Source organism: Triticum dicoccoides, chromosome 1B (assembly GCF_002162155.2).
Source record: "Triticum dicoccoides isolate Atlit2015 ecotype Zavitan chromosome 1B, WEW_v2.0, whole genome shotgun sequence".
NCBI classification, from domain to species: domain Eukaryota; kingdom Viridiplantae; phylum Streptophyta; class Magnoliopsida; order Poales; family Poaceae; genus Triticum; species Triticum dicoccoides.
The window spans coordinates 423,893,571-423,903,945 of NC_041381.1; the positions used below are offsets into that span (position 1 = coordinate 423,893,571).

The following is a 10,375-nucleotide window of genomic DNA, read 5'->3' on the forward strand; positions in this document are numbered from 1 at the left end:
TGCTTTTTTAATCCTAAAAGGACCTACCACTGAAGCCGAAACAATTATGATTTAAATCCCAAATGGTTAGCACGCAAAAGGAAAAAAAATGCAACAGCTGTCACGTGGATCCTTTAGGATATATAAACAATTTTTTGCTCAAGCTGGACAAGGCGATAGACAGGTGCAGCTGGTTGCCTGCTCGCACAACTAGCGCTACAGCTTTGGTTCAGACTCCCCACAGGCGCCTAATTTTATTCGCCCCTACTCCTTTCTTCCACCCACTGACATGTGGGGCCCACATAGTCAGAGAAAAAAAATGGATAGTGATCATATAATCACTTCAACACGTATATAATGACTGTATTGATCGTATTCTTACAGTGACCAAAGTGAGCGTATACGATAAGTTCTGACCACCGGTGCATTTTACTAAAAAAAAGCTACGAGTAGGAAGCGTTCGCGAGAGAAAGCAGAGGCGCGTGACCTTCCACTTTAGCAATCCACCACGGGTCGCACGCCCGGCACCCCCCTACTAGCGCTACAGCTTTGGTTCGACTCCCCACAGGCGCCTAATTTTATTCGCCCCTACTCCTTTCTTCCACCCACTGACATGTGGGGCCCACATAGTCGGAGAGAAAAAAACGGACGAGGCCTTCTTTGACGGGTCAAATAGATGTAGTACAAAGCTATACGATCTGATAGTGACCGTATAATCACCTCAACACGTATATAATGATCGTATTGATCATATTCTTAAATACATTGACCAAAGTGAGCGTATACGATAAGTTCTGACCACCGGTGCATTTTACTAAAAAAAAGCTACGAGTAGGAAGCGTTCGCGAGAGAAAGCAGAGGCGCGTGACCTTCCACTTTAGCAGTCCACCACGCGTCGCACGCCCGGCACCCCCCCTGCTGCAGCATGGGTCCCGCCGTGCTCGCGCCCCACATGCCAGCGACGGGCGCTCCTCAGCTGCGCGTGGCCTGTGCCACCATGCCAAGCCACGAGCCTATTGCGAAACTACGCACGAGAACGAGGCGAGAATTGCGACCGGGCGGGCCGGGCTCTCCCCCGGAGGGAGAGCAGCACATAAATAAACACCACCGGCCCGTTTCCGCTCCTCTACTCTCTTCCCCCCTCTCTCCCTTCCTCTGCTTCTGCCAACTGGAAGTCTACTCTAGAAGCATAAAGACGAGGGAATTCCCGAGACGAGCGTCTCCGCTGCGCTGCCGTTCCAAGCGTCGCCCACGCACGCGGCGGCGCTGCCGGCTTGTTGATCGGGGAGTTCACGCGCGTTCGGCGGGCGATGGGGCGGCTGCCTGCTGCGTCGCGGCGTCTCGCGGCGGTGGCGGTGGCGATTTTGTTGCTGGTCATCGCGTCGGCGGCGGGGGCGGCGGAGGAGCGCGGGCAGAGGGGTGTGGCCGTGCGGCAGGGCGATGGGCGGGGAAGCCACCACCGGCACGCGTACGCGGCGATGATGTACATGGGGACGCCGCGGGACTACGAGTTCTACGTGGCGGTGCGCGTGATGATGCGCTCCCTCTCCAGGGTCGGCGCCGACGCCGACCGCGTCCTCATCGCCTCCTCCGACGTGCCCCTCGACTGGGTCCGCGCAATGTGAGTGCGCGCCCGCCCCTCCCTCCCTTTGGACCCTTCCGCCGCTTTGCTTCCGTTTGGACGCAGTTGACCGCGAGCAGAAACGGATTGGAGGTCCATTGCTGACGCGTCGCAATTAATTTTTATTAAATTATTATAAGCAAGCGTTTCTTTCCTTTTCTTTTTCGAAATGGCAAGCGTTTCTTTCCTTGTGGGGGCGGGGACGAAGGCGAAGACGAGGGGGTTGTTCTTGGGAAGTAACTCGTCCGCGCGATGGTTTTGCCGTTTTGCGGGGGCGAGTACCGGGCCACCTGCAGATACGACTATACCTAGTACTAGGAAGCTTCTGGAGTAATTCTTTTACCTAGTCCCCATGCTGTTTCTTTTACATAGTCTCCATGCTGTTTACCAGACGGGATATTCAGTGCGTGCTCAGTCTGCTTAAGTAAATGTTCTTGACTGACACATCACCGTTGTGTGCTGTTACTAATTAGTACTCAAATAGAATATGCTGTATCGTGTGAGTACATGCTGTGAGCTTTGACGAGTAAGTATTTGTTTGGTGGCTTCTCATATAAGTAATCGGTTGGTTTCCAATTAGAGCGGTCAACTTTCCTTCCTCTCAATAAAATTGATTTCACAATATATGGTTTGGATATGGTCAAAGCCGAAAATGATTGGTTTGAACCATGACTGCGCTCCAATCATCGCTAATTTATTTCAAAAAAGAAAGAAGATGCAACGTGAACAAAGATATGCATTCCGTTACCAGTATGAATTGAATTATGACATTTGTGATGGTGGTGAACGGAAACAGGAGGGAGGAGGATGGCATGAGGGTGGTGGTTGTCGAGAACCTGAAGAATCCTTACGAGGGCAACCTTGGAGGAATGAACAGGAGGTTTAAGCTGACACTGAACAAGCTCTACGCATGGAGCTTGGTTGACTACGAGCGTGTCGTCATGATCGACTCCGACAACATCTTCCTCCAGAACACCGATGAGCTCTTCCAGTGCGGCCAGTTCTGTGCTGTTTTCATCAATCCATGCTACTTCCACACCGGCCTTTTCGTGCTCCAGGTATGGCCCCAGTTCTTCTGGTCTGTACCTTGCAATTATACTGCCTGTGTACCAAGCGTCAAATTCTTCTTCTGCTTGAAATGTTATGGGCCTGTTGAGTTGATCATGTGACGATCTGTGTTGAATTAGATGTCGTCCTATAGTATGCTGATTATAGCACAGTTCCTTTTGGTACATACAGTTCCTAAATTGAGCCATATTGCTGCCTAAATTAAGCCAGTTGAGCAACTATTAATGATAGATGGACTTTGGATCGACTCACCAATAATCACACGTGCATGGTTGGCATGATAGCTCCACTAAACCACCACAAGCACATATCCAGAAGATTTTTCTTAAATAGTCGTCTATATAGTTTCAGATCGTAAGGTATGCAATGAGCAATTGCATTGATCATAGCTAATGCACCTCAAGATATCTTTTACGCAGATAACAGTTGTCTTTAAAAATAGTATCTGATGTTGATGTTTTTATCCAACATACAGCCTTCTATGGATGTGTTTAATGGCATGCTTCATGACCTGGAGATTGGCCGTGACAACTCTGACGGTGCAGACCAAGGCTTCCTAGTCGGCTGCTTCCCAGACTTGTTGGACAAACCATTGTTCCACCCTCCTGAAAATGGCACCAAACTCAATGGAACATATCGCCTTCCTCTCGGCTATCAGATGGACGCATCATACTACTGTGAGCATCTCTGCGCTTCGGCTCCATTCTCTAACGTTCGTATGGTTGCTTCCAAAGATATTTACCGACATTTTACTGAAATATTGCAGATCTTAAACTCCATTGGCATGTTCCATGTGGGCCTAACAGCGTGATCACATTCCCCAGTGCCCCTTGGTTTAAACCCTGGTACTGGTGGTCCTGGCCAATCTTGCCACTGGGCCTTTCCTGGCACAAGCAACGCTGGGATGATCTTGGGTGAGTGAAAGCAACAATTTAGAACCAGAATATATACTTGAGCAGATAGAAAAGAAATCATATGACATGCATTCTGTGCATTTAATTTCTGCCTGCTAACATTCCTTCCCTGGTCCACATTTCACAGTTATGCTGCTGAAATTCCTGTGGTCCTCATGGAGCTGCTAATGTACATAGCGATCATAGCCATCACCAGATTGGCAAGGCCACAGATGACAAAACTGTGCTATAATCGGCGACCTGAGAAACAAGGTGCCCTGGTGCAGTGGCTAATCAAGCTGGCCGGTATTGTGGCCATGGTGGCCGCATATACAATCCCGTTCTTTGTAATCCCATGCACAGTTCATCCCATCATGGGTTGGTCCATGTACCTGTTTGGTGTCCTCGCCTTCTCATCGGTCGTGATCAATGCATTCCTGCTCCCACCGCTTGCCGTGCTCACTGCATGGCTTGGGATTGTTGGGATGCTCTTTGTCATGGCATTCCCATGGTACCATGACGGCATCGCGAGGATTCTGGTGGTCGTCGCCTATGCGTTTTGCTCTGCACCATTCCTGTGGGCATCTGTCGTAAGGGTGATGGACTCATTGCAAACAATGCTTGAGAGGGATCCACACTTCCCCCGGCTCGGTGACCCGGCACCTGAGACTGAATTTAGCAAACTGTACTGATTCTTTTGTAAAGGTTTGATATGCTTCATCATCATCATATGGACAGCTGATTCTTGATTCATTCTGACTATTTCGTCTCCAGCAATCCGCTTTGTAGCAGAAGTAACTTAGAGCATTGCCTGAGCAACTAATATTTGAATGCAGATACAGAAGATAGATCAGCTGTACTGAACTGAACTAAAAAAGGGCATGTCCATTGCATCCCGTGGGGAATGGGTCTGTTGTAAATTACCATTTGTCTTGCTAGGTCTGACAGTTCAAACTATGTTTGAGCAAGTTATTTCATGTCTCCGTGACTGGAAACATGCATATAACTGATTTAACTGAAAGCTTTTCTTTCCATTTTTCTGGAAAAGAAAGTCTTGTGGTCCTGGGGACTCGATGCCGAACGGTTGAAAGCTATCAAAAAGTAGACGGATCATCATAACGTTAATCTAGACATCTATGGATCAGGTATAAAGTATCTCAAAAACGAAGTGTAGATACAAAATCTGCAATAGAGCTAACGATGAGATTGTATAGTCAATTGAAGTTAGCTGATTGTATTATATGTTCAGGATGTAAAGCCCTCTCTAACACAACATAGTGGTTAAATTGTTGTCTAAAGTCGGAAAAGGTAGACACCCCTTCCTAAATTTCAGCATCTTGCCTTGATTTTGCTATTAATTTGTCCTGCAGTTCCTGTTGCCTAGGAAGAACAATCTGAGCCCCTTGACCTGACGACGAGAAGTATCTATCCAGAATCATCTACAGCCAAAGTAAACTAGTCAAGTTAGAAGTTGGGACACACAAAAGCCGGTAAAAAGTGTGAAATAGGGCAGAATTGTACCACAGCAGCATACGCATCAGATTTGACGTCACGGGCAGACCTCTTAACACCGCTGAAGAAAATGATTTTCAGACTGAGACAACTTCCTAGTGAGATTTATCGAACTTGTTTTTCGGTGGTTTTCGAAGTACAGTACAGTTTACCAGAGGTAGTACCAAACTTGCCAGGACAGGGCAGACAACCTACCTTGAGATCATATAATGAAGGGCGTCTATTGATGTTCCATGTTCATCCTGCAGATAAACCCTCAGGCCCCTGCGCTGTTCAAACAAACACACTGAGCCGAATCTCAGTACGGAAACACTGAACCCCCACAAATAGACTGAACTCTGAAGTGAAGAAAACTGAAGGGAACCCAGAGGACAGAGGTCCACGCAGCGCCAACGCACGCACCTGTCGGCCGCTTGGACGGCAAGCCTTCCGACGACGCTCCGCACCTTGTTGGACTGCGGCGTCTCTCTCCCGTCGGCCGAGACCGGCAGCCCGATAATCAGCTCGCCCGCCTCCTGCGAAACGGAGCAGGAGCAGCAAATTCACGCACGATTGAAATGCCTGGCAGACTCAGAGCACAGAGAAGAGAACAACAGAAATGAGTGAATTTGTACCTGCTGTTGAGCTACATCGAGTAGCATCAGCTCCAGCTTCTGCCCCCGTAGCTTCAGAACCTGGCGGAATCGACTAACCCATCTTCAAATCCCAAATCACCCGAACGGAGCAAAGCGCAGTGGTAGATTTTGAGTTTGAGGGCGCGTACGGTGAGGGGGCGGGGCTGGGTGATGCCACGGCCGACGGCGAGCCCTGTGCGTGCGGCGCCCAGGTCCACGCCAAGGCTGAACCCGCCGCCGTGCCAGAGCGGCCGGCGCGCGTTCGGCTGGAGCCGGGTATGAAGCTCGCATCCGGCGTCCCCGCTGCAGGTGGTGGGAAGATGCGAGGCCCTGGTAGTTCCTGCCCTTCGGCGCGGTAGGCGCAGTGGAAGGATTCGCGGGTAGGCGCCGGCCGGTGGGAGCGGCACCGGCGCCACTGGCTTCGCGGTTGCCATGGCGAAGTTCCGCGTAGAGAGAGGAGGGGTTGTGGCTGGATTTGGATAAGGGCCCTTACGGCTAAGCTTTGGGCTCACTTTGCTCGGCCCGTCCAGCGTAGCATGATCAGGGCCGACTACACCATACCTGTGCCATTCTGTTCCCTGAAAAAACTGCGCCGTTTGTTCAACTCCGCCGTTTCTCTCTGGCACGTTTTTATAGATAAAGCACAAATCATGAATCATGGTACACGATCGTACTCCCTCCGTCCGGAAATATTTGTCGAAAGAATAGTTGTATCTAGACGTATTTTAGTTTTAGATACATCCAAAAAAATTATGCATTTCTTCGACAAATATTTCCAGACGGAGGAAATACGATATAAGGTAATGAGGCGGCTATCTTACAAGCAGATTCTAAAATAACCAACCAACATAAACGCACACGACTACGCTATCAAGGCCGACTATGCTATACATGTGTCGTTCTGTTTCCCTAAGAAAAAAAAATGTGTTTGCTCTGTTCAACTTCGGTGGTTTCTCTCTCTCCACCCCCATTTCATAGATAATAAAACATAAATTACAGTACACGCAAACGATACAAGGTAATACTGAGGATATCTTACAAGCTGGTCCCGGATAATCGGCCAACATAATGAACAACTATGCCAGATAGGCCATAAAGACATCTATGCTCCACAACAACGCCCTAACTCCAATGGTTTCTCCTATTAAAAAGGCACATGCGTTTGCAACATCCTTCTTTACTAAAAGTAGTACCATCACAGACGCCCACATAGATGCACGCACACTCACCCTATGAATGAACCACACACACCCTATCCCTGTGAGCACCTCCAAGATATTAATCCGTCTCAACATCTTGAGATTGACGAAGTTACCACATGCGCCTTGTGTTGACGGGAACATTTCATTCTACTGAATGAACATCCACTTAGGACATCTCCAACGACATATCTCAAATCGGACACACTAAATGTCCGCCGATACGAATACAAAAACAAAAATCCAAGTGAAACTACTAGTTATCGACTAGAGGGAGGGGTGAATAGACGATTGTTATGAAAGTATTCGAAACAGGCAATGTCTTTGAAGACGGACAGGTAAAACAGTAACTAAACATGATACTTCGGAAGATAAACTATACTAGCCATGCAAGAGTGTCTAAAACAATACAAATAATGCACGAAGACAAATAACAGCTAGGTAGAACATATCAGAGTCGGAAGATAGTGTGAAGACAAATATGCAATCAGAGGGAATGTCTTCACACAATGTCTTCGAACAGAACAAGCAAGGACAGACTTCACGAAGCTAAATTGTAAGTAAATGAGTGAAGAGATAGAACTAGTGCTCGATGAAGACAAGGATTTGGTAGACCAGTTCCAGTTGCTGTGACAACTGTACGTCTGATTCGGAAGGCTGAGATTGAACTGGGAAGACCACATCTTCACCTTATTTCCCTTGAGCTAAGGTCACTTAGACCTCGCCCAATCAGTCAAGTAAGTCTTCAAGGTAGACTTCCAAACCTTTACCGACTTTGTTCACCGGCAATCCACAATGACTCTTGGATGCTCAGAACGCAACGCCTAACCGACTGGAAAATCACAGTCTTCAAGTGTAATAAGTCTTCAGTTCACGCCGAATCGAAAGGCTTCAGTGATGCTTAACACTCTTTGGGTTCTGGGTGTTTTGGGTTTGTCCTTACAAGGATTCTCTCTCAAAGGCTTCGGAGGTGGGTTGCTCTCAAATGATAAAAGCCGTACTCTTAACTCGGAGCAGCCACCAACTTATGGTGGAAGGGGTTGGCTATTTATTGCCAGGAGGCACCCCGACATGATTTGTCCGAGATGACCTTGGGTCATTGGGGAAATGACACGTGTCTAACGGTCGGAATTTGAACCCACACAGCAACTTTACTTGAGCTCCAAGTAAAGCTGACTCTACCAACTCTGGAAGAGATTTACTCTCATTCGTCTTCGCTTGAAGACATAGGATTTTAGGTTGAGCATCATGTCAGTTTTCTGACTTTGTTTACCTCGACCCCACTTAATAGTTTGGTGGTTCCTACAACTCAAGAAAGAAGAAAATGAAACAACGAAAAAACCCATGTCTTTGAGCTCCATTGGCTTCAAGCGAATGTCTTGCACGTGTCATTATCTTTGACATGAATGTCTTTGCAAACCACCATTGTCTTCAATGTCTTCATACATTTTTAAAGGTCATCTTTGATGGGTAAACAGAATCAAGAGGGACTTCTACATATGTTCTCCTGTGAATCTCACAAACACATTAGTCCCTCAACCAAGTTTGTCATCAATACTCCAAAACCAACTAGGGATGCACTAGATGCACTTACACCAACCCTATGCACCAAAATGTATGCCCAGTTCCTGCCTCCTCTAGTTAACAAGAATATGTTGAATCAGTAGCAATTTTTTTCATATGTGAAAAAAGTTGCAAACGCATGCATCACAACCAAAAAGCATTGGATATTCAAAAGTCTACATCCAACGAATCTCAAAAGTCGTCAGTCTGGCTATTCGTACAAAAAACGACAATTTTTGCAATATGTGGGTATCCGTGGCAAATTATTTACTATGTAGTTGGCTATTCCTCAGTGGCCGACTTCTCCAACTCGGTCACCAAGCACTTGAACAACTTTATGGGGAGTCTCGGACGTGCCCGGGCATGTCCGCCATGTCGAATTCGGCTCACGTTAGCCCACCCTGACCCTACATATATTCGTCTCTATCCGCATCCCGGACCAAACCCTAGTCACTCCACTCCACTCGGTCCCAAGCTCCATTTCGATGATCTCCGACCTTTTGGCACGACGTGCAGCGGATTCGACTCCTGATTCGTTGACTGGGACCTCATCATATGCAGGGACGAGAAGGAGATGGCCATCCGCTTGGCTCTCCGCCGTTCCCGGGAGGAGTGCACCTGACCAAGGTCGGACTCGAGCTGGCGGGAATCCATTGCGTTGATGCAAATGGCGCTCGGATCCATTGAGGCTGGTGGCTCGAGGCGCGTGACTGCGGCCTCACCGGAAGCGGGGACCGGTGACCACCAACTGGCGCTTCGACTCCAGGGTGGCAGCACAACCCCTCTGGCGGCGTATCGTCCCCGCGGCGCCGGGCTCCGTGTCGAGGTCAACTCCAACATGCGTGATGGGTCCTCGGATGCTATGGTGCGGCATGGTTCGCCGTGTGATGCAAAGGGCGTAGGAGGCCACGATGGCCCTCGAGTCTGAGGCGGTGGATACGGAGTCGCACGCCTCCTTAGATGAGGAAGCCATCCGTGCCGCATTCTCGAGAAGCGGCAAAGAAGGCGATGCATGCCCTCTTTCGGGTGCAAAACCGGACGGTCCGCGCTATTGCCAGACTGCCCCCGAAGAGGAGACCGATAGTGAGTGGATCTAGCTCGATCTATTGTACGACTTTGACCGCTACTTCCGCCACAAAGGCAAGAAGGGCGACGACAAAGCTTTCCAAATTAACAAATAATCATATATCGCCCCCGTCTCGGGCGACTCGGGCGGCTCTTCAAACCCTAGCCACAGGGTCACCACCACCTCCCTTCCCTCCCTTCGCCGCCACCGGAGGACGCCGCTGGGCTAAGCTTGGGGGCGGTGGCGGAGGCTCTCCTCCCTGGATCGCGTCGAAGGGGGTGGGGCGGGACCTCCACACGCGTGACGGCGCATCGGTGATCTGATCCATGGTGGCGCGATGATGTGCTTCGGGTGGATGCCTTGGGCGGCGACGCAGTTGCCTAGTGACGAGCTGGCGACGGCGGCGTGAAGAGGGCGCCGTGGAGGTCCGGGCTGGCTAGATCAGGATCCTGGGGCGGCGGCCCTAGAGGGCGGCGGCGGGTGAACCTCGAGCTTCCCGCGGCGGCCTGGCGTGGTGCAGTCCATATCCAAGGCGGGTCTGCGTCAGCGATCTCGTGGTTTTGCCACAGATTGGTGCCGATCAGAGACGGTGATGAGCGTGCAGGATCGATCTCGGCGGCTCTCGCGGTTTGGCGAGGTGGGGTGGGAGTCCTCCTCCCAGGCTCCAGTGGTGGCGCATTCAGGCAGTGGCCGGTGTGCCAGGGCTCCTACAGTGGCACTGTTGTTGCGGTTGGTCGCCGGATCTAGGCGGCTAGATCCGGAGCTTTGAAGGCGGTCGAGACAGTGCACAGGTTGTCAGGTGCATTTCTTGAGACGGATCCGAGTGAAAACTTGGTCTTCGGTCGTTGGTCGGAGCCGGT

At 49.8% G+C, this 10,375-nt stretch overlaps 2 protein-coding genes across 2 annotated transcripts; one reads left to right on the top strand and one right to left on the bottom strand.

The window, feature by feature from the left end:
* Positions 1-1,116: 1,116 nt before the first annotated feature.
* On the top strand, positions 1,117-4,323 carry LOC119338920 (putative glucuronosyltransferase PGSIP8). Its single transcript, XM_037611132.1, has 5 exons — positions 1,117-1,600; positions 2,397-2,658; positions 3,144-3,345; positions 3,435-3,582; positions 3,710-4,323. The coding sequence occupies exons 1-5, from the start codon at positions 1,290-1,292 to the stop codon at positions 4,251-4,253; spliced, it is 1,467 nt and encodes a 488-aa protein (XP_037467029.1). The 5' UTR covers positions 1,117-1,289; the 3' UTR covers positions 4,254-4,323.
* Positions 4,324-4,653: 330 nt separating this feature from the next.
* On the bottom strand, positions 4,654-6,229 carry LOC119338931 (putative pre-16S rRNA nuclease). Its single transcript, XM_037611138.1, has 6 exons — positions 5,837-6,229; positions 5,688-5,747; positions 5,476-5,588; positions 5,269-5,337; positions 5,083-5,134; positions 4,654-5,000 (listed from the first exon to the last, which is right to left on the bottom strand). Exons 1-6 carry the CDS (start codon positions 6,119-6,121, stop codon positions 4,884-4,886), a joined length of 696 nt encoding a protein of 231 aa, XP_037467035.1. The 5' UTR covers positions 6,122-6,229; the 3' UTR covers positions 4,654-4,883.
* Positions 6,230-10,375: the final 4,146 nt, after the last annotated feature.

What these genes read in the sequence shown, in the direction of transcription:
- LOC119338920 (XM_037611132.1), top strand. Translation starts at nt 1,290, where the DNA reads ATGGGGCGGCTGCCTGCTGCGTCGCGGCGTCTCGCGGCGGTGGCGGTG. An exon ending in CTCGACTGGGTCCGCGCAAT is followed by an intron (nt 1,601 to 2,396) that starts GTGAGTGCGCGC and finishes GAACGGAAACAG; the next exon opens with GAGGGAGGAGGATGGCATGA. An exon ending in GATGGACGCATCATACTACT is followed by an intron (nt 3,346 to 3,434) that starts GTGAGCATCTCT and finishes GAAATATTGCAG; the next exon opens with ATCTTAAACTCCATTGGCAT.
- LOC119338931 (XM_037611138.1), bottom strand. Translation starts at nt 6,121, where the DNA reads ATGGCAACCGCGAAGCCAGTGGCGCCGGTGCCGCTCCCACCGGCCGGC. An exon ending in CCCAGCCCCGCCCCCTCACC is followed by an intron (nt 5,748 to 5,836) that starts GTACGCGCCCTC and finishes CGATTCCGCCAG; the next exon opens with GTTCTGAAGCTACGGGGGCA. An exon ending in TCGATGTAGCTCAACAGCAG is followed by an intron (nt 5,589 to 5,687) that starts GTACAAATTCAC and finishes TCCGTTTCGCAG; the next exon opens with GAGGCGGGCGAGCTGATTAT.